Genomic DNA, 27896 nt, shown 5'->3' with positions numbered 1-27896 from the left:
CAGGTGTTATTTCTTCCAGTACTTTATCACTGTGTAGCTATAGTAATTCTAAATGGTAGGCTTCAGATATCCTCCTTTTACATTTCATGTTTCTGGACCCCTCTGCCTTACAAAGAGTCAAGAACTAATGTAGTGAATTAAAAAGTAAAGGGGGAGAAAAGAAATGCCCACTGTGATCTCAGCTCATTCTGGGTCTCATTCCCTGCTCTGATCCATTTCCATGTGGGATGCATGCAGGTGGATTTATCCTGCTCTCTGTGTCTCTCAGTAGGTGTTCAGGCAGGCAAAGCAATCCAGCACAGAAGCTGCTCTTGACCTTTCTCTTTTGGCTGTTACTAAATGGGCCCTTGGGGGTGGATCAGCGGAGGTGCATCTCATTGCAGTTAAGCATCTGGCCAACCATTTGCTGACGTGAACTCTTCCCCCTTGGTAAGTGTTTGAAAGGTGATGTTGCTATCACCCAACTGCTACATGCCCCCCTCCTGCCACATCCCGCTTACATCAAGGGCACCCTTGTGCAAGCAAATGTCATTCATGTAACCCAGTGAAATAGGATTGGCCACTGCAGCAATTATTTTCGTTTCCCTCACCTCCTTTTCACCCTCTCATATTACCTGGGCTCCTGTCGGTGCACCAAGTTGTTATTCCCTTTACACTCTGGGCTCGCTGCAGGCAGCAGGACGTCTCTACCTTCAGCCTCAAGGTCAGTTTAACTACCTGTATTGCTTTTCTAGCCTCAGATGCTGGCATTTCAGATATAAGCGTTATTAAAAATTAATTCAAAGCACCACAGGATATGGTGTAATTTGGTTATAATTTATTGATTCGCATAACTACCTGGTGCAGGAAAAAATGTGTCAGCCCACTATGCAGCTGCTTCAAATGCTGACCCTTAGTAACAGTTTAAGTAAGGGAAAAATAAGTCCCTTTGCAGATGTGTAACAAGTTCAGAGAAAACATCTCTAATTCAATAAGGTTTGTTTGTGATTTTGATAGTAGCTCTCTGCATTGTGGACATGAGGGTTTTATGCTGTAAAATAGTGTCGGACTGATTCAGAAGGGCAAGCACTCCCCGCACCATGGTTGGGCTTCAGCAGTAGAATCTGGGCTTCTGAGTCTCACCTGGTCAGGTCTGACTGGCCAGACCTTCAGCTGATAGAAATCAAAAATCATGTTGGTACTAAGGGATAGTTACTAAGGGGTAGTTTTCTGATCTGTGAAGAGTCACAGTCTTTTCCATGTCTTCTCTATATGGATCTATCCATAGATGCATAGTTTTGATATTTTTTTCCAGATTATTAGATTTTTATAACCATTCACTAACCTCTGGCATTACAATGAGAAAGAAAGTGAAATTTAATTGATTTTTCATAGAGATATTCCATGCTGTGATTAAGGCACAGTTAGAATGATATCTGCACTGACATTGTTTCTGCACTCTGGAGACTGTATCTTAAACCCAAACTAGTCAAAAAGGTTTGAGTCTTTCTCAGGGTCAGCTATAAGAAACTGAAAAAAACCATCAATATTGCTTTATAAGAATTATTTTTTTAATTTACATCTTATCTTCTGAACCTGTAGAGTGATGCAGCAAACCAAGAGCAAGGTAAACTGTTTTCTGGGCTTCTAAAAATGGTCTCTCATGCATGTAGTCACTTCTGACATTTATTGCAGATATTTCTAAGGTGCCAGCAACTTCCATAGACGGGCAGAGAAAACTTTCCACTGGCATCTGTAGCCTTTAACTCAAGCTAAGGATGACTCAAAGGACTTACTTCTCAAATATAAAAGACCTGCCTCCTTCTCCCTCCACCACGTGAAAGTTCAGCTCACTGCAGTGATACCGTTAGCTAAACAGCTTAAAGTTTAAGATGTGCGTATACATTATCTGTCATTATGAGCCTGTGTGAACTTTAGCTATCACTCTGCCATACCTCTAAAATGTCACTCAGGATCACATGGTGTGGCAATTAATACCACCCAAGGCATGGTTCAAATATTTAATCCAGTTCTATTTCTAGAAATGTCACTGTAACCCTTGTACCTTCCTTCCCTCCTTGGCTAAAAGCACATGTGCTGCCTAGTGTGAAATATAGGATAACCGATACCTGTTTTCAAATACATTAAGAGAAAAATGGAGATGACAACTTCCTCTTTAAAAGAAGTTCAGGAAAGTGAAGAATTAATAGCAAAAGCATTATTTTTTAAAATAGTAAAAGTAGTAGTAAAGTTCACAAGTTCCTTAAAGGATAAAGAAGCGGTTTGTGCATTTCTGATGATTCACTCTCCTCTGAAGTTCCCAGAGAGGGATGCAGCAGCTCCACCAGTATGCACATCCCAGGATCTCTGTGTGCAATGGGACACGGCTGAGGCAGTCCGAGCATGGTGGTAGCTGTGAATCAAATGTCCTGGAGACTCTCTGCAGCCTCTGGCCAGAGCAGCTATGTCCTGGGGGTGGGGGTGTTGATTGATAGCCAACTGAACATGAGCCAGCAGTGTGCCCAGGTGGCCAAGAAGGCCAATGGCATCCTGGCTTGTATCAGAAATAGCGTGGCCAGCAGGGACAGGGAAGTGATCTTACCCCTGTACTCGGCACTGGTGAGGCTGCACCTCGATGACTGTGTTCAGTTTTGGGCCCCTCACTACAAAAAGGACATTGAATGACTCGAGCGTGTCCAGAGAAGGGCAACGAAGCTGGTGAAGGGTCTGGAGCACAGGTCGTATGAGGAGCGGCTGAGGGAACTGGGGTTGTTTAGTCTGGAGAAGAGGAGGCTGAGGGGAGACCTCATCGCCCTCTACAACTACCTGAAAGGAGGTTGCAGAGAGCTGGGGATGAGCCTCTTTAACCAAGTAACAGGCAATAGGACAAGAGGGAATGGCCTCAAGTTGCTCCAGGGAAGGTTTAGACTGGATATTAGTAAGTATTTCTTTCCAGAAGGGGTTGTTAGGCGTTGGAATGGGCTGCCCAGGGAGGTGGTGGAGTCCCCATCCCTGGAGGTGTTTAAGAGTCGGGTCGACATAGAGCTGAGGGATATGGTGTAGTTGGGAACTGTCAGTGCTGGGTTAACGGTTGGACTAGATGATCTTCAAGGTCCTTTCCAACCTAGATGATTCTGTGATTCTGTCAGAGTTTTCTTAAGTGGATGATTTAAAAGAAGGACTTTTTTAGTGTTAGTGAGGAATCTGCTGTACAAAAGCCATATTTCTTCTGGAGAGTACCTTCACTTTAAACAGAGACTTTAATCTAGGTGTATCAACCATAAGAGGGGAAAGTGGTTTAAGGCCCTGACATAGGCATTCTCCAATTGTTTTCATCCTGGGGTTCAAACTGTAGTTCCAAGCAGCCCCTTCACCTTAAATGGTACCTGCAATCCTTCGGTCTGTTTCTCAACCAGCATCAGATTTTCACTATCGACTTCCGCTAAATCTTGCTGCTGGGTTTTATCTCCACCTTCTGGATATGGTAGGTGATACATATATTAAAACCAAAATACACTCCAGGCAGGACATTAATGGCCTGGTTACAGGTAGCTGAGCATGTCTTGGGGGAAAGCAGAGAGATAAAGGCTATGACCTCTAAGATCATGACCTTTCAGACACATTTTGCTGATTCACTGGCCACAAGTCATCACGATGTATGGGAATACTGCTTTAGGAAAGGCAATGCCAATCTGACTTTGAATTTTTTTACCCTTTATGGTGCCAATGTGGTGAGAGGATGGGAATGAAGAAACCTTGTTTTTGAAGACACTTAACACTACGTGCTGTACAGATTAGTGGATGTTAATTTAAGTCAGTGTTGCATTTACTCCCCTCACAATTAACCACTGCAGACATTGATCCACAAGATGACTTGTAAGGAATTAATCAAGACTGTTCACTGTAGGAGGGAACCTGGTGCATGGAGGATACACAACAGCTGTTTCTGAGCCAACTGCTCTGTGTTTCTTCTCTCCTGTACAACAGTATTTTTGCTTTCTCCAAGCAATAGTACAAGTACAATGACCTTGGAAATAAAACTTTAAAGGACTTGTTGACAGTGACAAATTCCTCTCTCACAGCTACTGAGCCGTGTTCCATGCCCTGGCCTTGGCCCAAAAGCATGTGTAATCCTGGAGGCACACAAAAGACATCTTAACTAGTTATCATGAGGCAAAGCCAGTATCCAAAGTATGAGCAGAATGACATAATAAGGCGAAAATGTGTAAGGTAAATTGTCCAAGCATCTTGTAAAGCTGTTAGATTGAAATACCGGGAACCTTTAAATTGTCTTGCAGCACACTTGACTAATAAGAAAAAACCCAAAACCTTCCCTGTCACTTTACCTGTAGAAAATCCACCTGATGCTTGATACCAGTTGAAACATGTGTATCTTACCCTCCACCTTCATCAGTGAAAGGATACCCAGTTGTGGTCACTGCTGAGGACCACGCTACCTGCAAAGGAGAGGAAGACAGACATGTTATAAGTGTTGGGTGACAGTAGAGCAAATCAGCTCTGACTATGGTAAGGAGAGGCAAGAGATAAATCACTTGAATAGAACCATTCCATGAGATCCAGCAACCTTGGCACTCACAACTGTGATGCCATGTGCAGCAGAAGTAGGTGCACCGTCCCAGTTACAGCACAGTCTGGCACTGCAGCGCTCATGAGGTCCTGTTTTTGTATTTCTGCCATCTGCTAAGGGATTTGAGAAGCTCATGCTCTTCTCTCCCTGATATTCCCTGCCTGCTCTTCTTTCCATCAGCCTGCAACAAGGTCAGGGCTGTCCTAGTCTGTGGATGTGAGCCACTCTATTTTGTATTTCCCCACTGCAAAATACCAGTTCTCATTTAGTCCCTTTGGACTGCTGTGTCTCCTGATGTGTCAGCTTCTGCTGATCTGCATACAGAATATATATGGTGCTCCAGCTTCATTATAGACTTACCCCAAAACAGTTCAGTTTAGATCACATCTATGAATATTTCTTACACAATGTGTCAAAATCCCAACGTCATCAAATTAGTAATGAAGAAGCTGTCTGACTCTTAATGTGCCTATCCATTACATTTTGGAAAAGCTGTATTATTACTATCAGAGTATTGTTTGAGTGACACATGCCACAAATCCTAAGAATCTTGCTGAAATCTATAAAATAAAGTTATTGGGTTTATATGTCAAAAAAAGTGTTGTGTCCAACAGAAATCAGACCTCGTTTGGACACCTGAAGAAGACATGTTCACAGAACTAAAAATCAGTGCAGGTTTAGATGCAGCTAATTCTGCCTTATGTGTTACTACAGTCCAAATTCACACATAGCTTATAGTGCATTGAAAGAACTTGAAAATTCCGCAAAGTTGGTGCAGTTATAAACCACTTAGCGGAGGGGAAAAAAAAAAAAAGAAAACCATAAATTATAATTGGGAACTATTTAAGAATATTTTATCGGGACATTCAGAATCCCACAACAGAGGAGAAAACTTCTCCGCTTATTAGGAAGCATTCCAGTTTAAAGGGAAAGTGAAAGTAATAGTAAAAAAAAATGATGGGACTGATAGAGACTTAAGTTAACCGGGTTCCTGCTATCACAGACAACCCCATCACACAATCTTACTCGGAAGTGTATATGTGTTGATATCAGATATAGTTAGCTCCCTGACTGCTGGGGTCAGGAAGATGCCCAGGCCATGCTGAGGACTGCAGTCATCACTCCCTACCCACAGTTCAGGGAACTGTGTGACTCCCAAAAGGGGCCAGCACTTGGCAGCTAGTGACCACGGCGTGAACTTCTAGTGAACCGCTGCAGTCCCAAGGGGCTGACATGATCTCTGAACGCATAAGCTATTTAGCAGAGGTATGCTCTACTGCTTCCATGCTGGGGAGCTGGTATGACCATTACTGGGATGAAAGGACAGTTCTGGTATCAGGAAGGTGTTGAGGATGAAACAAAATGGAAAGAGCTCAGCATAGAGCCAAAAAGTGATTAATAAATCTGAAAATATGATAGAAAACTGATGGAGAGACATAAAAATGAGCTAATTATTAAGTAGCTATTTGTAGAACACATAATGAGTAGAAATTTCTACAACAAACTGATAAAAGTAGTAACAAAGGCCAAGGATTCAAACTGAAGACAAACAAATGCAGGCCAGAAATAAGAGTTTTGTTGGTTTTTTTTTTAACTTGGGTTCCTTAACCCTTGGAACTCCTTTATCGTCTCCAGACCATACTCTCTCTACATAGTTCTGAATGCAAGGCAATGCTTTCCTAATGCAGGTGTTTTCCTTCCAGCACACCTGATCAGCTCAGGCAAGTGCTCAATTCCTTTTCAAGGGTTAAAACTGATAATCACAAAAGTTCTTCTGATCTTGAAAAATTATTCTTTCCCCTTCCCAGCTGCACTGCGGTAGCACCATAGGCATCTACGAGAAAATGGATTTCTATCATCATGAGCACAAGAGAAGACCCTTAGGAAACTCTTACAAAAGAAAAGTATGCACTTTCATTTTTTAGGCTGAGCAGTGGTTAAATTTCCATGAAGAAAATTAAATCCTTACAGTGGAGGCCTAATGATGGTCTGCAATGAAACTGAATCACAGCATGGTATTTCTGGTACAGTGTTCTTAGAAAAACATTATGCCTTTAACGATACCTTTGGCTGGGATAATTACATTTCTCTGAATCCACAGAGGTGGTGATGGTGCAAACTTATTGTTAGGACAGGTTGACATTTTCTGTGGGGGAAAAAAACAGCTGAATCCGTTAATGATTTGAGGTCAGGTTTGACAAGTAGCTTTGATGAGAATTTTTTTTAGGTTGAGACCATTCCATTCAGACTCTTACAAAATGGATCTTTTTGACGTGCTTGTTTTGAAGCAATGCGTTACTTAGAAATCATTATAATTTTAGAGGAAAAAAAAAATGAAAACCAAAACAAAATGGTCTTGTTTCCTGTCAAATAAAGTGTCTTATTCATTATGCACCCTCATTATGTAAAAACTTTGTTTGTTGAACTTGTGCACCAGGTTTTTGTGCAAGTCTGTTTGTGCTGTTTTGATTGTATGTGGACTGACTACCTGTGCAAGGGTAACATGGACTCGGTTTGTGCTGCAGTATTATATGCATGTATGTTCAGAATTATAGCCCACCCTTGTGGCAAGAGGCATTTATTGAATTAGGAGTTAAACCATATTGATAAAAAGAATTACAGTCACCATTCCACAGCAGTCCAGATGATGTTTTTCTTCTCATAAGACCTTCTAACTTTCATGTTCCCCTAGACCCTTTGCATTTGACAGTCACAAATGATGGTCCCTGCGATGGCAATGCCACGCTGCAGTCAGAAGGTCCTACCTAAGGAGCAGAAGATCAGGCCAGCTGTCGTCTCCCAGTTCCTGCAGGCAGCAGCCACGTGATGCTATGATTGATGCTTGTCAGGTCACCTTCTCAGCAGAGTCACCTTTTCTGCAGGAGTGACTGGGTTTAAAAAGCTGAGGAACTTACCGGTAAAGACAGAAACTGAACTTCTGCTTACAGAACTGCAAAATTTGGGGATGAAAATGTTAGAACAAGGAGTGCTGGGCTTCAATTGTAAGAAGAGATGTGTAGTTAAACATTAGTTTTTTTTTTAAAAAAAAAAATTCTGTCTTAATCTGATTAATTTTTTTTTTAGGTAGTTAACCTACGCAGGCTGTGGCATCTCCAGTGTTGGAGGCTTTTAAGAGCTCTTTGAGAAGCATCTGTCAGGTAAAGTAGAGCCTGCTTCAGGGTAAGGGAAACCTTTTCTGTGATCCAACAATGCAAGAATTTCTTGGGGGATAAGGCACACAGCCACAATGGAAGATAAATTTGTCAGCATTGTGGGACTTCATTAAAACTCAAAAAGGAAAACAATTTTATGAGCACGTGTCCAAAAGCCAATCATTCTGTCCCAAAGGTACAGACTCTTTTAATGTATCAGACCCTGAAAGGGTGAGAAAACTGCTGATGCTGCCTGAACAAGGGAGAATGAGACAATGAAACTGTCCATACTGAGAGGGTCTGCTTTAGGGATTAAAGCTCAGCATTGCACATCTGAAAGACAGTCATAAATAAGAGTGAGGAGGGGGTACTCATACTCATTCAACAGAGTAAGTAAGGTACAACTTCCCTGTGTTTCCCAGATCAGTCATGGCACAAAGCCTTCACCATCTGAGTTACCAAGGAAGTCTCTTTGCCTTTTCAAACTGATTCCATTCCCCCTGGGTTCATCCATTTCTTTTTCCAGGTGGTTTATTTATCTTTCTGTTCACAGGCTTCAGTTTCTGTTACAACCTTATACTCAGGCACACAGTGTAGTTCAGCCTGAAAGTCAAGGATGCCAAGCTACCCACAGCCACCCAGGGTATTGTTTGCACACCACATTCTGCAGAAGGCTTGCTCTGCTCAGCTGCTCTCAGGATCGAGCACTCTTTTATCCAATAGCTGTTGCAAGGGCAAAGCAAAGGATGCGAGAAGCACTGAATCAGTAGCCAAATAACCTTTAGCTTTTAACAGCTTCAGCAAGCACAGTTTGTCTCACAAGGAAATCACAGAGAGCAGCTTCTATCATTCCTCACCCTCGCAGAGCTCCTGTGTACTTCTCGGCTCCTCCAGAACAAATTAATATCAAGTGCCTAGCAAAGAGCACTCTGTGCTTACCTTCCAATCCCAGACCACAATATTGTGCTCATCCAGAGTGTAACTTTCTGGCTGGCATGTTGCTTCTATCTGTTGTGCATCCTTGATCATTGGAAAAGGCTTGAAGGTAGAAAAATATGCAGCTAGTCAATCAATAGCTGATGTTACAAAGGATAGGACTTTGCCATCACATTGCATTAATACAAGGGATGAAGGTTATGTGAAAACAGTAAACAACACAGTGCAGGCTTGCCAGCAGATATGTGACATGGCTAAATATAATAACCTGTCTGAGGCTGTTAGCTTTACCTGTTAGGCTGTGGTACACGCTGTAGTCAATAGGTGCACTGCTCTGGTTATTTATGAAGCATTGTAATTATACTGTTGTGCCTCACACCTCTTTCTAAATACAAACTGCACACAATTCCTCTGATTTAATCAGATGTACAGACCAGATTTGTCCCTTAAAGTGACACAGGATTTAGAAGCTCCCAAAAATCCGAGGCTGGTGGAGATGCTGATGAGTGCCTGGGGTCATTGAAGTCGTAATGTCATCAAGGGGATTTTGATATGGCTTCTAGTTTTCAGGACAAGATTTTGACTGGCAGTCAATTCCTTGCAGTAAAGATGGCACATGTGAAACAGAATTATAAACACATAGAGCTGCTGTGAAAATATATGTATTGTTTCTCAGACACTTAGGTATAACAATAATAGTTCTATGCAGATTAGTCATAAGCAAATATTTCCACAGTGTAGGATGGGGATGCTATCCTGTGAAAAGGCACAAGAACCATCTGCTAAAAACACACAAAAGAAAGCAGCACAAAAACCTCCATCACAAACCTCATAACTGATTTTGATTTACAGTCAAACAATCTCCCACTGCATTTTGGGAGGGAAAAAACCTGTTGCAGTCATGACAGCCTGTCCTGCAACTCTCACATAAATTAATTCAGAGATGGAGGAGAGCCACTCCCTGAGATAAGATAAGACTATGCTTGATGATCTGCCTCCTGTCCCAGCTGGGTGTCAGCACATATTTCATTATATTCTCGTGTTGTGCAACTAATTAGTGGGGACTTGGAATAACTGAGGAAATCGCAATGTATTCCTGATGGAGAAAAAAAAATGCCCTCACTGTGTGGTCTCTCCCTATTTCTGTTTGAGGGAAATTCAGTAAAAAAATATTGACATTTCTGACAATCCGTCAGCACCTTTCTCTAGAAGAAAAGTTTGATAAAAGTGTATTGCATTTCAAAGGCATGAAGGAAACAGAATAACAAAGTTCAAGTATAAAATTATTTAAACAAGATACAGGACATGAAACAAATTACTCTTAAACTGGAAACACACCCATGTTTCCGATCTCACATATGTGACTAAAGTACAAAGAAGATAGTGCTTTGCAACAGAAAACCATGCAAGCGGATGAGATCTTTTTACCAAGTGAGAAGACATAGATGCAACATTGCATTTATCTTTAGACAGGAGGGGAAAAGGCGAAGAAATACGGGGTTTGGGGCTAACTAACCCAGATCTACATGAAAATTATTGGAAATTAGAATACTTTGTTCACTGAAAATAAAACTAAATGCTTTGAGGTGTTTAGTTTAACCTCTGAAAGAATGGTGAAGAGATTGCATAAACAAATATGTTTTTTTAAAACTTTGAAAAAACAACTGAAGCAGCATATCCTGGGGGAAAGGTCATGTTTTCTCGTAAATCTTCCAGGCCCACTTCCCAAAGATGATTTACCAGAGTCCAGTTTTAAGAATAAGCTTCTGTCAATGACACAAATTGGAATTTGTGTTCTTTATTTAAACAGGAGTTATATCTTCCTGAGGAACTCACAGGCACTGGCAATACTAGTCAAATTCTGATTCTTGGGAGAAATAATATGCATTGTCTTCTTCAGACTTGCATAGAACATGCCATTTTCTCTGCTAGACTTAGATATCTCCTGTACTACAGACATAATCTCAGTCGAATTAAATAAAAAAATACATGTATAGGAAAAATACATATAACTACTAACCATTTTCCTGAATGCACGATATAAGTGCAAATCAATAATAAAAATAAATTCCTTCTCTTACAGGGCTACCATTTAAGGTGAGGGTTTGCTTGTCATTTGCACTGCATGAGGACTTAGGGGTTGACATTGGGTTGTCTTCTCTTCCAGATATCATATCCTCCAAGAGGAATGGCTAGCACCTTCTGTCGTCTCCTGGCTGGCCGTGCAACCACTGCACTCTTCGCAGCCGCAGGCACAGGGGTGTTAACCACTGGGTACCTCCTCAACCACCAAAATGTGAAGGCTGCTGTTCAGGAAAAACGGAAACTCTTCCCTCCAAGGTAAGGACTTGGGGTTAGGCAGTCAGCTGAGTCACCCTGTTAACCAGGCTGGAAGCAACGTTTAACTCTGTGGAGGAAGAAGATCCCTGTCAAAGCTGCAGAGTCCTCATGTGGCCATGCCATCTGTGTGTCTGTCCATGGGCTGTGTAACCCGAAAACCAGCACCCTTTATTAATAACCCCAGTTTTAGGTAGCACCAACAATGGGCTTCAAGACCAGAAAGGAGGGATGTGAGATAGTATCAGCACTCAAAGAATAATTGCCAAACAATGACAAGCCTAAGAAATGTTTCAAATTTTAGGCAGCACACTACATTAGTCCTTATTTTATCTCATCAGCTATTGAACGTTTTGCAGCTCAGCCTATTGGACTAGCTGACTGTATGGACTGCACCATTAGGAAATGTGAAAATATTTTCATTATGTAAGTAGTAAAGAAATCTCCCATATAACTGCTGTAATTGAAATGCTCCTAATTCTGTTACAAACTGGGTGACTGATGATTAGAAACTTACAGATCTCCTGCTCTATAGAATAACTTTGCTGGCCATACTTGTGAAAAACAAAGCGCATCAGGCTCTGACAGACCTTTTTTTTTTAAGTAGTGAATACTAGCCTAGTTAAAATACATTCTTATAGGAATAACAGAGTTGGGCATAAAGCAAATCATTACTAGCACAAGGTAGCTGTGGTCTGACTCACTTGCAAAAATTACTTGTTACAGCATAACGTCTTTATTTTCCCTGGTTTAGTACACCATGCAGCTTTCTATAAATATTAATGCCATTGAAGCAAACCCAGATATTGTAGAAGAACAAGCTGACATAGATCAGACAGTCCCACTGATGTCCACAAAGCTGTGAGAACACCTGGGCTCCGAATTACAGAGAACTTGTTCAGCTAAACTTAGTTCCCTCCCTACTTGAACAAAACAATGTTAGAGCTCTTTTATTTCTGAATAAGAGTGTCTCAGCAGAGATTTAATGGGGCTTAGTATACTTTCAGAGCTTGTTTGGACTCATTTTCCTGGTGGCCCCAAGTAGCAGAAAGCTGCAATTACCTGTCGGTGTGGTGGCCCACCGGTGTGCAACGTGGGGTACTTTCAGTGACGAATCTTCCTTCGCAAAATTCAATGCAAAGTATGAAGCAAGAACTAATTATACTTTTAAACCATGCTGTCTACTCTGTATCTCATGATCCCTTTAATAGCTTCATAAACTAGCAAGGATTACTCTTCAGAGGTGCCACATTAATTGGTTGGGATGATTCTTCTCTTCAGCGCAGACTATCCTGATCTCCGCAAACATAATAACTGCATGGCTGAGTGCCTCACACCGGCCATTTACTCTCGGCTAAGGGACAAGATGACTCCCAATGGCTACACCCTGGACCAGTGCATCCAAACTGGGGTTGACAATCCTGGCCACCCTTTCATTAAAACTGTGGGCATGGTTGCAGGTGATGAAGAGTCCTATGAGGTAAGACATTTCCACAACACCGTCGTATTTGGTTCAGTTTTCGTGGTATTGTTCAGAAGAACTTGTTAGATGAAGACAGATTCCCAGCAGGGTATACACTCCAAAGACAAATTTTATCCCAGAGAGTACATAAGGGGCAGGCCATGTGCATAAAGATGGTGTTTTCCCTACTCTTCTACATTAGGAAATGCATGAATATGAGGCGTTACTACAGATGTCCTCTCTGTTGCAAATGAAGTTAATAAAACGTACCTGCTTGGGAGCAGCTGCTACCTGCCTCCAGCAGCCACCCTTCTTCCTACGACTAAACTTAGTTTATGGCAAAACTATGCAACCCTAAGACACACAAAATAAAGGTAATGTGGAAATCACACTGTGGAACAGCAGAGGCAGAAGTGAAACAAAAATGTCTTCTGGGAAGTGCCAGACATCATTAAGGCACAGCTTTGGGACTGTTGTGGTTTGAGCTCAAAGGGAACTGAGCACCACACAGCTGTTCACTCCGCCCTTCCCCCTCAGGAATGGGAAGGAGAAAATAAAGCAAAAGGCTCAGGAATCAAGATAAGGACAGGGAAGGATGACTCAACCACTATGATCATGGGCGAAAGACGGACTCGTTAGGGGAAGAAAAAGAACATCAGTTTAATTCAGACACTAACAAGAACAACACTTAACAGACACAGTGGGATGGTGAGAAGCATTACCACATTTTAAAAACACCTTCCCCCCCACCCCTCCCTTCTTCCTGGGCTCAGTTTTTTCCCAATTTCTCTACTTCCTCCTCCATCAGCAGCACAGGGGGCAGGGAATGGGGGTTGTGGTCAGTCCCACCGCTCCTTCCTCCAAGGTGGGGCAACTCCTCACACTCTTACCCTTCTCTAGCATGGGGTCCCTGTCACAGGAGACAGTCCTCCATGAACTTTGTCCAACATGAGTCCTTCCCATGGGCCACAGCGTTTACCGAGATGCTCCAGCGTGGATCTCTCCCACATGTTGCAGCCCTTCCAGCACTGAACTACAACAGCGGGGGCTTCTTCCTACAGATTCCCAACCTTCTCCAGGTGCAGCCACCTGCTCTGGCGGGGGCTCCTCCACAGGCTGCAGGTCGGCATCTGCTCCACCAGTGACCTCCATGGGTGGCAGAGGGGCGACCCTGCCCTCTCACCATGGTTTGCAGGAGGATCTCCTTTTCCTCCTCCTTTTCTTCAACCGACCTCGGTGTTAGCAAAGGTGTCCTCCTTGAAATTCCTCCTTGCAACTCCAACTCCTCCCTCCAGGTTTCTCTTCTTAAATACACTATCACAGAGGCGCAGCCACCATCACTAATTGGCTTGGCCTTGGCCAGAGGCAGGTCCAACTTGGAGCTGGGGGAGCTTCGAGAAGCTTCTCACAGGGGCCACTGCTTTAGCCCCCTCCCCTGCTACCAAAACCCCCACGACTCAAACGCAGCACAGGGATCATGATGAACACTGAAGACAGACAGCATTAGGGTGGATAGGTTTATTTAACTCTGAAATAAGGAGAAGAGATAAAGAGCGGAAAATTCATATTTTTATTGACCTCTGCGGTCTGCTTCCTTCAGTATACCTACAATGATACCTATTATTATACAGTCTCCTAACAGTACCCCAGGCTGCTGAGGATCGACTGGGACATCTGGCATCCTGGACTATCAACTCCTGTGGTTTGGTCTACCCATTTAGACGTGCCACTGTCACTGCTCCTCATCTGCATGAAGGTGCAGTTGTGATTGGTGTTGACACACCTGAGCCAAGTGGCCCTAACAAGGACTAGTAGCTCATGGCAGTGAAGACATAGGGCATGATCTAAAACCAAGAGGCAAGCTTCTGGGGGACTCCAAGTGTGTGTTCTGGTTGGTAACACATCCTGAAACCTAATCTGGTTGCCACCACATCCAGTGCCTGTTTGTGGTAACTAGAGTAAGCTTGCAACTTAAGTAAGGTGTAATTGTCCCTTCTTTCTGTTGTGAAGACAAGCAACGGCTACAGAGCACTGTCTGGGTCAAAAGTACCCCCTCCTTTCATGCTTACCCTGTCTGCATCTGCAAAGCCCCCCTTACGTCTGTCACCCAGGAGCCTGTGCCAGGAAAATTCTATTGTGGCTGAAGCTGGGGAATTGAAATGTTTCTGTAATGCTGCAGAATCCTCCTAGATTCTTTTGACTCCATAGGTGTTTGCTGAAATTTTTGATCCTGTCATTAAAGTGAGACATAATGGCTATGATCCACGGACAATGAAGCACCACACGGACCTGGATGCATCCAAGGTAGGACTGAAATAAAATAACAAGACAATAAAGGCTCAGGGCTGCTTCTTACAGTGATGATATTGTATGCAGTAGTACTTTTTTTTTTCCTGACACAACTCCAAAGACAGCAATTTTAGGGTTAAGGAAAGTGGGATGCCACTCATGGCCCTACCAGCAAGACAGCTGCATCCCTGCCTTGTTCCTAGCAGGGGGATCAGTCCCAACTATTTTAAACATTTGGCCATGGTCTCACTTGGCACAGTGGGTCTGTTTATGAGCTTACAGACAGCCATGTGTCTAAGGGTTGGAATGAAAGCAGGAGCTGACTCCAACACACCCACATACACATGATCAAACCTTACCTGCTGCTTAGTATTTCCTTCACAGTTCAGCTACACCATGGTTTAGCATCTTTTGGGGCTTTCTTCTTTCAAAGGATCTTCCTTACCTGTCCCCCTTCCTCTGCCTATATCTTGTTTCCAAAAGCCATGCAGATTCCTTCATATTTTGGGACCATGAAGGACTAGCTGGTTACTCTGCCACATTCATTGAGTCAAAGAAACATGTTGTTCCTATAAATCCTCCTGGTGTCTGAAACTCTGGGGGGCTCTTTTGTATCCTGAGTATTTCTGATCTCATGGAGAGGTTGTCATGCCTGGGCAGAAAGATGACCCTCTTTTTGTACAATGGGATTTAGGTTTTTTAGTGGTGGGCTACAAGACAGAGGGATGTATATGAACTAATGAATCATTCTTCCCTCAGATCACCCATGGTCAATTTGATGAGCGCTATGTCCTCTCATCACGGGTGAGGACTGGCCGCAGCATCCGTGGCCTCAGCCTTCCTCCTGCCTGCACCAGGGCAGAGCGGAGAGAGGTGGAGAACGTTGTGGTCACCGCGCTCTCTGGGCTGAAAGGAGACCTCTCTGGGAAGTACTACAGCTTGACCAATATGTCTGAGAGGGATCAGCAGCAGCTTATTGATGTAAGTGCAGCTCCAGTGCTCACACCACCTTCATTTACTCTCGTTAATCTTCGTCTTTCTTTGGGGCACATGCTTTCCTGTGCAGCTAAGGAGGATAAACGCAGCATTAACGCAGTAGTTAATGGCCTGTTGATATTTTTAATGTAATGGCAAATCATCCAGGGTCTATATTTTGGCTAAGTACGTAACTGTGCCGGTCCAAAACGTGGAGCTATATTCCAGACAGCAAGATCTGTGCCAAAGCAAATATACATGGCTGCTGACACCTCTTAGGACAAATAACGAAGCAAATTCAGGACAATTCAGGACTTTTTCTTGGTCATTTCCTTGAGCAAAGATTGATATTTTCTATATTCATAACCATTCTAACTAAAAATGTTATATTGAGATAAGCATTACATATTATCTGTATTCCAGACTGTCAGCATGGGGGGCTTTGTCTGTAATTTCTTTACGTCAAAACTACACTAATTTTAATTTCCTCAAAATGGCTGTAGCCTGCTGCACCCAGGTGACCTTTTCCCAGTCCTGTAACTGTGTTTAAGGACTTGAAGGATCAGGCCCATAATGAGACTTTTCATTGTCACACAGATGGAAACACAAAGATTTTCATCACGGATTTTGTCACAGCATGTGACATGTCAAACAAACCTTGAATGTGCATTTTAAATATCTAAAAGAATGGCTGTACCCTGTTAGCTATATTCATGGCACATTAATCCATAACATCAACCAAAAGGGAGCTGATGAAGTAACATAACTATTTTTAACCCTGGAACTAGGTGTCTCAGGCTGGATTAACCAGGAGTTAAGAATTTATGTAAGGTCAGTAACTTTTTCAATTGAATGTCCTTGGTAATATGTTTATTGACAAGAAGTTGATGACCTATTGTAAGTTTTATTTCATTGCCTTTTTCAGCAAGTGAGAGCTCCTCAGAAAGCAGAGTTAGGAGTGTGGAAAATTACAGTTCCTTCATGGTTTAAGGCTAAATCCTTTGGGAAGTGGAATAGGCTTCACTGATTCAGCATCTTACATTGTTTTGTTTGGTTTTGTGGTAATGGAATTTATAGAAATCAGGGCATTGAATGTTGTAACCTCAGATTCCATCTTTAACTCATACCTTTGCTTATCTCCTCCAGTACTTTAGAACCTTGAACCTTTATGGTATGAGGCTTTCCACCAGCCTTTAATAAGCACCATTTGATCTTCGTAAGTTCAAATCAGTGCTAGCTGAATGGCATTCAGCACAGAAGGCATTTGGTACTTTTCAGATCGGGCCATATGCACATAGGGGAAACTAATAGTGCTCAGCTGTTTTCTTGCAAAAGGGGAATTTTTCTTTCAAGCAAAAGTGTCGAATGAAGGAAGCTGAGGAAGGAAATGTTGTGTCCCTGTGAAGAGCAAGAGCTCTATACCTACTCTTTCTGCATGGTTGGGGTTCTGGCTACATCATATCCATCACAGGGTATTGAAAGATGAAAACCTAAAATTCTTCCCAAAGGGAAAAAGAAGTAAAGTGTATCAACTTGTCTACCATGTCATATTTATTCTGGATAGCTTGCTTTACTGTTCTTAATTAAATCCTACAAACAACACCCCACCCCCACCCCCCCTGCATTTGATATGGCAGTATTTGAGGAATTAAGAATTAATAATTTTTCAACACACACATGAAAATCAAATATTTATTTGCTTTGTGAAAAAAACAGATCAGTTAAAAAAAAAAATCTAAATGATCTGGAATATGGCAAGTCGGTGGCACAGCAAATGCTACATCTATTAAATCAGAAATAGCATCTCTGTTAAGGAACAGAACGAGTCTGTGATTCCAAAAGGTCAAGCTTAGCACTGATTTAATTCCTACCTTGACTTCATGCTCAGAATAAATTGCTAAATCTCTGCGCTGGAGAAATATCTTTCAGAACTTTTTTTTTTTTTTTTTTTTTTTAAAAATCTTTAAGAACTCATTGCCTTCTCCTACCCTGAAATATGTCTGTATGCAGAAAACATCTCTGGTGCTAACAGTCAGGTCCCTCCAGAGTACCCTTTGGTGTGGTATGTGGCATTAGGTCTCTACCTCCCATTCCTCCCCACATTTGAAAAATATTTTTGGCAAAACATGGACATATTACCAATGTCAATGAGAATCTGCAAGACTCAAGAAAATCACCTGGGTAAAGTGCTTTGAGTTCTCAGAAGGAACCAGATTCACAAACTTTGATTTACTTGTACGTTGATTGGCTTCACATAAAATGTATTAGACAACATTAGACAACATTATGCTCCTTCCTTGAATAAACTTGAATTTTGTTTTGTTTCTCTCTCTCTCTTCCTCTCTCCCTTTCACCCCATTTCTGTGTCCAGGATCATTTTCTCTTTGATAAGCCAGTGTCCCCTTTGTTAACATGTGCTGGGATGGCACGTGACTGGCCAGATGCTAGAGGAATCTGGTATGTTGTGTGACATGCAGAAGCTTGTGTCGTGTTTTAAAGATTGTGTTACAAGTCTCCTTGCTTGTCCTAACCTTGCAGCCACTCTGTCCCCATACTCACAGCATATTCAATTTGATTTAAAAAAAAAAATGTTTTCTTGCTTAATTTAAAAAAACAAAAGAATACAAAACAAAATCCAGTAATGAACAACAGAATGGGATATCATACACACAAACACAGAATCATAGGCGTGGCTCCTTCTTTGGGTTTTTATCTCCTTTTTTTCTCTTTCTAGATAAAAATTTGATGTGGGAAAAAGCCCCTGAGTCACCATGCAGTCAGAAGAGCTGAGGTTACAAAAGCAGCTCTAACAGCTGATTGTAGCCATGCTGTCTGCTAGGAACCACCGGCCATACAGCTGCAGGACACCACACTGCAAATTCCTGTCCCCCTCCTCACTGTCAAGAGACAGAATGCTATTTTAATTCCCAGAGCTGAAAATAACCCTTTCTTTCCAAACAAACTGGTCAAAAAGGAGATACAGAAGTTGGATTTCCTAATTTGTTCTAGGTCTGTTTCTACTTTCACAACACACTTGACATATTTTGTGCCTAAATACAGTATTTTCTGTGGAGAGAAAGGGGTATTAGCTCTGAGATCACCCACTAGCAGAGGATGGGGGCAGCTGTGCAGTGCATATCATCTGCATCTATCCTGGTATGCTTCTAGGTGTTACCAGATGCTTTAATTCTGAAAAAAATAGGCTAAAAAGGATTCTGAGGAATCACCTAGCCTATTTTCTTGCCCTAGGCAGGCTCATGATCAGAGAGGATGGGAATTTATGTGGAAAAAAACCCCAACTGTTCTCCAAGCAGTGTCTGACAATACTGGCTTATGTTCAGAAGCACAGCCAATATTACTGCAATGAGCTAAACTTGATTTCTGTCAGGGAACAGGCACTGTGAAACCTGATCACCCCTGAAACCTGGTGACCTGCTGTAAATGTGTGAGGATTTTTTTATTTCAACAAGCTTCAGATTAGTGCCCTGGTTCCCATCTAAATCTGAGGAAGAGGAAAAGGATAAAGCTGAGGCATCCCATTCCTTTTCTCTACAAACAAGCAGGAGAAGTACCAACAATATAATTACTATCCAGGGATCTCCTGAATAAAACAGACCTGGTTTTTGGCTTGTTTTACATGTGAAATATCAGGCAGACTGGAAAAAGATTAGTATGATTGGAAAGTATTTCAGTAAACCACATTTGGAAAACCTGTCTTTCTCTTGCAAAAAAATTGTCATCAAAAAGAGCACACATTCTGGAAATTATTTTCTTATAATGATTGTGATCCTGTCCTTGTTATGGGCTTCAGGACCTATTCCCACTGACCTCACTGTGGCAATGGCACAGTAAATGCACTCAGCAAGGTTACCCTCTGTGTTCCTTAAAGCAGTGGGGAGACATCGTTAATTAAGGGGGGAGCTGAGCCAGGCTCCATACATGACTGGAGATGAGGTAACTGGACCTCAGGTGACCATAATGTCAGGGCACAGGATGTTTACACCTTCTCAGTGTTGCATTGGCAAACTCGAAGTGCAAAAAAACCCTGATGCACAGTAAAAGCCCAGCTGGAACTCAGGATCTCAGTGAACTTGAACTTTCAAATTTCATGGGTTTCAAACCTGGTGATATTCCACTGTTTGTACGAATGTGTCTGATCCCATCAATCACCTTCTACCTGCTGTAGAAAGACTGTAGTAGAAAACAGAGTGGAGAAAAAGCCAGGAAAAGTAACCTCAGATTTGACCTAGCACTTAAAAAACCTAGTCACAACTGATCTGTTTGAAGTAAGCGGGGGTATCTTCAGCCATTTTTATCTTGACTGACAAGCCAGCATCACTAATGTGCTGTCCAGAAGCAACGTGTAGCTGCTGTCCTTGGACATGTAACTTGACTGATGTGGCAATCCAGTCCTACCAAGCAATACAGAGAGCACTGGGATTTGATTTAGGGGAGAATACAATTAAGTAAGGACATATTGCTTGGCCCCCAGCAGCATGACAATGTTTGGGTTTTTTCCTAGCTACACAGTTTTTTAAGAACAATAAAAACCATCCCCGATGACAGAGGATGCAGAGCTTGGCTTCTGTCTTTGCTGCAACTCCCAGCTGAGCTCGTGCTAGAGAACAACACATTTTTCCTCACTCAGTACTGCGGCAGCATGATGTGATCAGAAAAGCTGCTCTTCTTGCTGTGCCTGAGAAACCCCTGTAATGCCATTGGCATGGGGGATCCAACTGTGAAAGCAGCTCAAATCTCTGACTCCACAGAACAATGTTATTTTGCCACGCTTAACCTCTCCACAGCCCTGAAAGACTGTGCTAGAACTAAGGATAGTGAGAACTATTTTTCAGGGCTTTTCTTTTTAAAGATACTCTTTTTTTCCCCTCTCAACCAGGCATAACAATGAGAAGACATTTCTCATCTGGATTAATGAAGAGGACCACACCAGGGTGATCTCCATGGAGAAGGGTGGCAACATGAAACGGGTGTTTGAAAGATTTTGCCGTGGATTAAAAGAGGTAGTATCTCAATGAGTTTATTACTCCTGTTTGTTTATTGTTGGGCTGTTGTCAGCACTGCTTACTGTGGTTCATACTGAACTGACATCTCCAGGAGCAACAAAATAAAGTAACACCAGTCCACATAGCAACCCACACTAATGCAGTTAAAGAAGGAAACATGGGCAAATTGCTAGCTGAGTTGCAGGGGAAAATAAATAAAATATCTTTGTAGTTTTTCCATTCAAATCTTAAGCACAGGCTGGTTGAAAAAATATCCCTTTTTTGTCAGTTTCTGCCTGTGGGCTGTGGGAATTCATAAATCAAGCATTTGATTTGGATTGCTTGATTTGCTTGAACGAAGAATTTATTTGGTCCAGCCTCCTGGTTCTCATCCCTGATGCTGGGAGCAGAGTGGATGCTGCTGAGGTTGTGCACAGGATTCAGAGCGTAGGACCCCTTGGCTCACTGCCACTTTCAGGGAGATATGTGGTTTTGTGATGGAAATACTAAGAACCGATAGCCAGGGCTCCAGGATCTTATTGTGGTCTAGCTATTCACAAAGACAAAAAAGTGTGTGGATTAAAAGAGTTTCACCTAGACAATCCAGGTATGGTTCAAATCAGCTCTGGGCCCAGTGCAGGCCTGTGTACTGCTCTGGCATGGAAAAAGTTGCTTTAACAGGAAAAGAGGACTTTACTGTGTCCACAAGCAATATAACTACATACAGTGGAACAGGTGATGTGGCCAAAAATTATTATCCACTACTCTTGTCCACATCATTCCTGGATGGACTGCCAGAGTACAGGGAAGCCTACAGGTTAAGCTATGGAAGACTGAAATGGGCTTGAAATTGTTTCGAAGACTGTAAGAATATTCAGGCTGCATAAAAGAAGTATTTCTCCTCATTGGGGTCCTTGGCACACTTACTTCATTTGCACTGCTGGAGGAACAGCATTTCTCTCCATCAACACTGCTTTTCTTCCTGGGTATGGAAATGCATATTGGGCCAGCCTTGGACCTCTTGTTTCATTCATGTCACCTTGGCAAAACAGCTTCTCTGGCTTTCTAGAGACACCCCTCTCCAAGAAAATCCCCAGCAAGCTAACACAGCTGCACAGCCCTCAGCCAAAAGCAAGCAAGGCCAAGCAGGGACAGCAGGGAGCTACAACCTCTTGGTTGTGGAAGCAGAGGAAGTTCAGAGCATCCATAGGGAAGTTGGAGTATGTTTGGGAACACAGAAGAACAAAAGCATCTAATGGATGCTTCTTTGGCACTGGGGTGGTTAACTGGGACCTGTTAGGTTTCCAGGGCATACCCGTGAGACTGACCAGAGTACAGTAGCCCAGGTGACATGGCTTGTGGGTGCTGTTCCCAGCTTTGCCTCTGTTACTGTGCTTAGCTCACGTTCAACAGAGGTGGAGCTATGGGAAGTGGTCAGGCAGCTTCAGAAACTGCGACCAGAGCAGGTGTCTGAGTCAGGAAATCAGGTCCAGTTTCCCACCATCACTTCTGGTGTCCTCACACAGTATAGATATGACGTTAGGATACTCCTTTAACCTGTAGCCGTCTGCAGCACCTAAGTATGCACCTATATTTGCAGAGGTCTTATGAGCATGAGCTGGTTTATGTATCTGATTCTCCTCTGAAGGAGAACTGAATTGAAATTGTATTTGGATTGCAGAAGTCCAGGAAGTGTAGATGAGTGAACAGACTATCAGCCTATTCAAAGGTCAACAGACCCTTGAGATTTTTCTGCGGATAATTATTTCACTTTTCTTTCTAATCTGGTCAGAGGTCTACTAATGAAAAACATTATATACAAGCTATGTTGTCTCCTTATAATGGAAGTATGGCTGTTAATACTAAGCATTTAGAAGTCAAGTGTCCTCCCTTGAGAGTCAGGGCATCACCTTGAAAATTACACAAAAATCAGCTTCAGCTCCTTTTGTTTGCTTCACAGTGTTTGAGTTCTTTGGCCTTGTGTGTTGCAACCTCGCTCCAAAAATACCAAGGTTAGAAATGCAGGACAAAAGCCATATTTCTTATGTGAAGATATGGCTTCCTGGGCTAAAGTTATACCACCATGACAGGGAGCTGTGTGATAAAGTGACAAAGAGTCTGTGGTTGTGAGAAAACGATGAAGGAATCCTTGTAATATGCACTGGAGATCTTGGTGCCTGATGAGTGCAAACATCTGCATCAGATCCAAACCAGACTGTACTTGGGTGTAAATTTATGCAACTCCACAGAAACATGGTGAAAAGAATCTCAGCTATAAGCAGACATCTTAAAATAAGACATTTGTATGCTGCCCTTTTCTTTTTGCCTTCTTTTTTTTTTTTTTTTTTTTACCATCATAGGTGGAAAGATTAATTAAGGAACGGGGCTGGGAGTTCATGTGGAATGAGCGTCTCGGGTATGTTCTGACCTGTCCTTCCAACCTGGGAACTGGTTTACGCGCTGGAGTCCATGTTAAGCTGCCCAAACTAAGCAAGGTACATAAGTAATTCAAAAGGCCAGTGACATCAGTCAGCTCTTCTGATTTATAAAGGAACAAGTGAAAAATGACAGCTTACAGCGACTGCACATTAGCATGATGTGTAACAAGGTCCCAGGGATAATGTATGACTAATTGAGCACACTTTTATTCTGCAAATTATTGTATTTGTTATGGAAATTAATCTACTCAGCAGACAGCCACCAAGACAGGGTGTAATCCAAGGACTGAGAAAACTATCCGACTCTGCCTGTCTTTCTGGAGATGTTATTAGGTCATGGATGATATCATTGTAACAATCCGGCACAATATGCAGAGTAAAAGGCAATAAGCTCAAGTCTATTTCTTCTGATAGGATCCCAGGTTTCCAAAAATCCTGGAAAACCTGCGTCTGCAAAAGCGTGGCACTGGTGGAGTGGACACGGCAGCTGTAGCAGATGTGTATGATATCTCCAACCTGGACCGCATGGGTCGCTCAGAGGTAACCTGTTCTTTCTTTCCCCCCTTGCTTTTTAGCTCAGCTGTACTGATATGAGTCAGTTTCCCTCTGGTTGGTTTTCCTCTGCTGACCTCAGTGGAGCCATAGCAGTTTTTACTCCTGATGAATTTGGTCCAGTAGAAGTGCTTACTCAAAGAAAAATTATTAACACGCTTGACAAATATTCCTGTCATGGCAATGAAAAATCCAACCCTAAGCAAGTTCCACAAATGTGACTTGCTTGCATCACATACTGAGTATCTCCGTGGAGAGCACGCAGGTGCTGGAATGGTTTGGTTTTGGTAACACACATCCCTCAGGATGATGTTTCTCAGCATCACAGCGCAAACTCTCAGACCTGCCTGCCTGCTGGAGTGCCCAACTATGAAATCGGTGTCCAGTGGTCTCTGCAGTGCTGGACTCAAGACATGTTTATAAGTTGTACGGCAGGCACTGAGCTAGCTACTACACATTGGGTGGTACCTGCTGCATCTGCTGCAAAATCTTGGGGAAATAAACTGAGATCGAGTCCTAACCCACCCAGGGAGTCAGGCACTGAAAGCGAGACTGGTTTAATGTGTGTTCATTTTAGTATTCAGTCATGCACTTTCTCCACAGTTACACAGCAGGACAAGGCCAGTCCTTTCACCCCAAAATAATTGAGGAGGAGGAGTTGGTGCCATCTTCACGTGTCATATGTGGCACTGAGCAGAGAATGTGGGAGAGTTAGGTTTAAATCAGGGCAAAGATTTAAGTGTCAGCTCTGAGCCCTCCATGTTGGACTGTAGGCTATGATGAGATGGGTTCATCTCAGACATTTGTTTTGAAGCTATTTCAGTTTGAATGAGTATTTGTTGTGCCAGAGAGTGGAAACGACCCTACAGCCTGGTGGTGCTTCTGCTCTCCTGGGAGACTCAGGTCCCAGACCTCATTCCAGTTTCACATTTAAGTATTTTACAAAGCAGAACAGCTCCTAAGGGCAAATCTACTGGAGGATGGGGGAGAAACAGCCGTGTCAAAGAGTTGCAGCCTCCTTCCACTAGCTCTGCCTGAGACAAACCCTTATTCCAGGTCACAGGCTGTAAGTCCTGTGGCACCGCTACAGCTTCCCTTTCTTCATTTATGTTCACCCTTTGCAACATCGAGAACAACCAAGACAAAAATTTACCTTGAAAGACCCTGTAAGTCCAGTGATTTGAGCACTCTGCTAGTTAGGTAAGAAATACAGGTTCAAATCTTCTGTCAAACATTTCTTTCACCCCCCCAAGGGCATGCTGTAACCTCTCAGCTATGGTCAACTGGGCAGGCCCTGGTGGGACTGACGTCTCCTGAGGACGCTTTTTCTCCACTAGCAATAAAACACACGATTCGGGGTCAGATGCCAACCTGCTTGTACATGTCAGGACTTGAAGGGCTGCCTGCTTGCCCGGCAGCAAAATTTTAATTACCTTGGGGGCTTTGCTGCAAGTTAAAACTCCATTGCAAAGAAAAGCATGCTGTCAAGGTGTGTTTGTCCAGAACAGCACAGCTTTAGCAGCTTAGATACAGATGCAGCCCAACACCTGCGTTCAGTCTGATTCTGGGTAGGTTTTCATAACATGAATACAACCCTGTGATAATGCACCTGGGTTACAACTAGATTCAAACTGGTCCCCAGCCAGCCAGCTGGCTTCCCTTCCTCACTCACCTTGGGTTTTCTGCCACTGGGACAGAGCCAAGTCGGGTCTTCTCTGCTTCTTATTCAGACATGCCCTTGAATGCTTTCATGGACAAGGGTCATTTGGACAGGGGTTTGGAAATTCTGAACTTTGGGGTTTCATGTAGGCAGTTACATTCCTTTGGATCTAGACTGAAATAAATAAGAGTGAAAAACTATTAAGCTGTATTAATTTGCAAAACCAGTATGTGACAAAGACACTTATTAATACTTGAAACATCATGTGTGCTTTATACTAAAATAACACTAATAATACAAAAGGATTACACGTCATGATTAACCAATAGGAGTTCTACTGACAGATGGCCTAAGCCTATAAATTTTGTTTATATGAAGATTTCTACTGAAGTCAGTGATGCCTTGTACAGCAAGGATTCAAAAGATTAAGCCAATAGATAAGATACAATCCCTACCTTGAAGATTTTGAAATCTAAATAAGACAAGTCAAACTCAAGGGGATAGAAATGTTTTATTATAAGACATATTTTTTTCAGTACATAATAAAATAAATTCCATTATGTGCTAAATGTGTTTGCAGAACTGAATTACGTGCCCAAAGATGCAAGATAAAATTGTTTGGGTTTTTGCTTTGTTTCAGTTATTGGTCAATGTAAACTTAATATGAAATTCCCTTTCTCCTGCAGGCTGCAAATTCAGACCTCTGATTTCCCAACACAGCTGGTCTGCAAAAGACAATAAACTGCTAAACCACTGAAATGCTTTATAGTAAAAACAAATCCCTTGAAAATCAGTGACTGTCACAATAAAGAGACAATGGGATTAGGTCTTCACATTTGCTTTTGACAAGCCAGTCATTAAAGGTTGCTAATGAACCATTTCATGAAGATCAAGAAAAATCAGTGCTATAGTTTGCTGGCTAACTATACCACAGGGCCTGTGGTCCTTGCATGTCACCCCCTGTGGAGAAAGTCTGCTGGGGACAAGGCATCTTGTATTCTTCAGAAATTCTGAAAAGGGTTACAAAGATACCACTACACCCTGCCATATAGAACTGCCAATTTTGGCACTGCTCTGGGCCTGGAGCTAATCCCACCCTTGTCAATGTAAATCAAGAGCTGAAAACAAAGGAGTGATGGATGATGCAGAGCCAGCATGAGTTTAGGATGAGTGCCTCTGCTTCAGAGATGTGGGTCCTGGGCTTGGCAAAACTGCCTCGGGAGAGCCAGCACGCTTGGCAGAACGAGTAGGACATCTCTCCCCACAGCTGACGAATCATCGCAGCAGGGTTCATGGTTATCTGCAGGGGAATATATGGTCCTGAGACATGCCTGTGGAGAAGTACGAGACCCTGGTTTGACGAGCTGTCTCAGGCAGTCTAAATGGCTGTGGCCAAACAGGTAGTCCTGCCATCCTCCCAGTCCCCGCCACATGAAGGACTCCTACCCCATGCCTCCAGCAGCATGCAGGGCCAGCGTGAATCAGGGCAATGAGCCTCTGTCTTCCCCTCCTTGCACCACGGTCCCAGTTAGTTTCAGTCTGACTCTGTGCTCACATAAACACTCCTGCAAGCGCAGAGGCAGTACCAGCCTGGGACCCGGGAAGACACAGCAAGGTCATTTGCTGCTTCAGTGAAAACTGTCTGGTGATGCCGAGCACTCACAGCACTGCTGTTTTGGTTTCTTCGTCCCCGTACACTGAGTACAGGGAACACAACGGACAGGCACCCCTGGCTGTGCCAGGCAATACTTCTCAGCAAACATCTGGGAAGGAACCTGCACCCTCACAGTGGTCACATTTGAAATAGGTCTCTCAACTCATGCCTAAACATTTTATATAAGGATTTCCATTTCTTTGCTTTGTTCCCATAGGAATATGAGCAGGAGCAGAATCTGGTGGAAATAACTTCAGGTGCCAATTTGAAAACTTCTGTTGCTGGCAGTTCAAAGTTAGGGCCAACAGGAGAAGGGAATTACTATGAGTTTCCACTGGAACAGCATGACCCATACTCCCTGTGCCACATGGTGTGTGATCTCTATGCCATGACCCTCCTTACTTATAGCTTTATCTGCTGTCATTGTACTACAAGACAATTTTCCCTTCCTCTACTAACAGCAATACCTAAAGCTTCTATTACTACTATTTTTTTCTTCTTGTAGGTGGAGCTAGTCCAGATTGTCATTGATGGGGTCAATTATCTAGTTGACTGTGAGAAGAAACTGGAAAGAGGTCAAGACATCAAAGTGCCACCACCGTTGCCTCAGTTTGGCAGGAAGTGATCTTGCTGCTGGTAAATATGGCTGCCATTCTGACAGAAAGGCACCTCTGTATATCTCTGTATAAATATCTTGTGCAATAAAACACTGCCTGATACCTGATGTCTTCTTAGATGCCTGGGTGCACTGGCAGAAACTAGTCTTTGTGCAGCTTTACTAGGATGTCCCCAGTACAACCACCTGGGTACACTCTTTTGTGGGGCCTGCTTCCATTCCTTGGTTGGTGATAAGAAAAGTACTACCTCAGTA

At 42.8% G+C, this 27896-nt stretch overlaps 1 protein-coding gene across 2 annotated transcripts; it reads left to right on the top strand.

The window, feature by feature from the left end:
• The first annotated feature begins 627 nt into the window (after positions 1-627).
• On the top strand, positions 628-27749 carry CKMT2 (creatine kinase, mitochondrial 2). Of its 2 annotated transcripts, none has more exons than XM_074856550.1 (11): positions 628-703; positions 7652-7725; positions 10823-10995; positions 12274-12472; positions 14663-14758; positions 15503-15724; positions 18090-18175; positions 20616-20739; positions 23082-23216; positions 23574-23699; positions 27531-27749. In XM_074856550.1, exons 3-11 carry the CDS (start codon positions 10844-10846, stop codon positions 27648-27650), a joined length of 1260 nt encoding a protein of 419 aa, XP_074712651.1. In that variant the 5' UTR covers positions 628-703; positions 7652-7725; positions 10823-10843; the 3' UTR covers positions 27651-27749. The 2 variants fall into 2 exon arrangements, with proteins under 2 accessions (XP_074712651.1, XP_074712652.1); XM_074856551.1 differs by lacking the exon at positions 628-703 and adding an exon at positions 7421-7484.
• Positions 27750-27896: the final 147 nt, after the last annotated feature.

This window comes from Strix uralensis, chromosome Z, assembly GCF_047716275.1.
Source record: "Strix uralensis isolate ZFMK-TIS-50842 chromosome Z, bStrUra1, whole genome shotgun sequence".
NCBI classification, from domain to species: Eukaryota; Metazoa; Chordata; class Aves; order Strigiformes; family Strigidae; genus Strix; species Strix uralensis.
The sequence above is the reverse complement of the archived record's forward strand: the minus strand, read 5'-3'. Positions and strand labels throughout refer to the sequence as shown.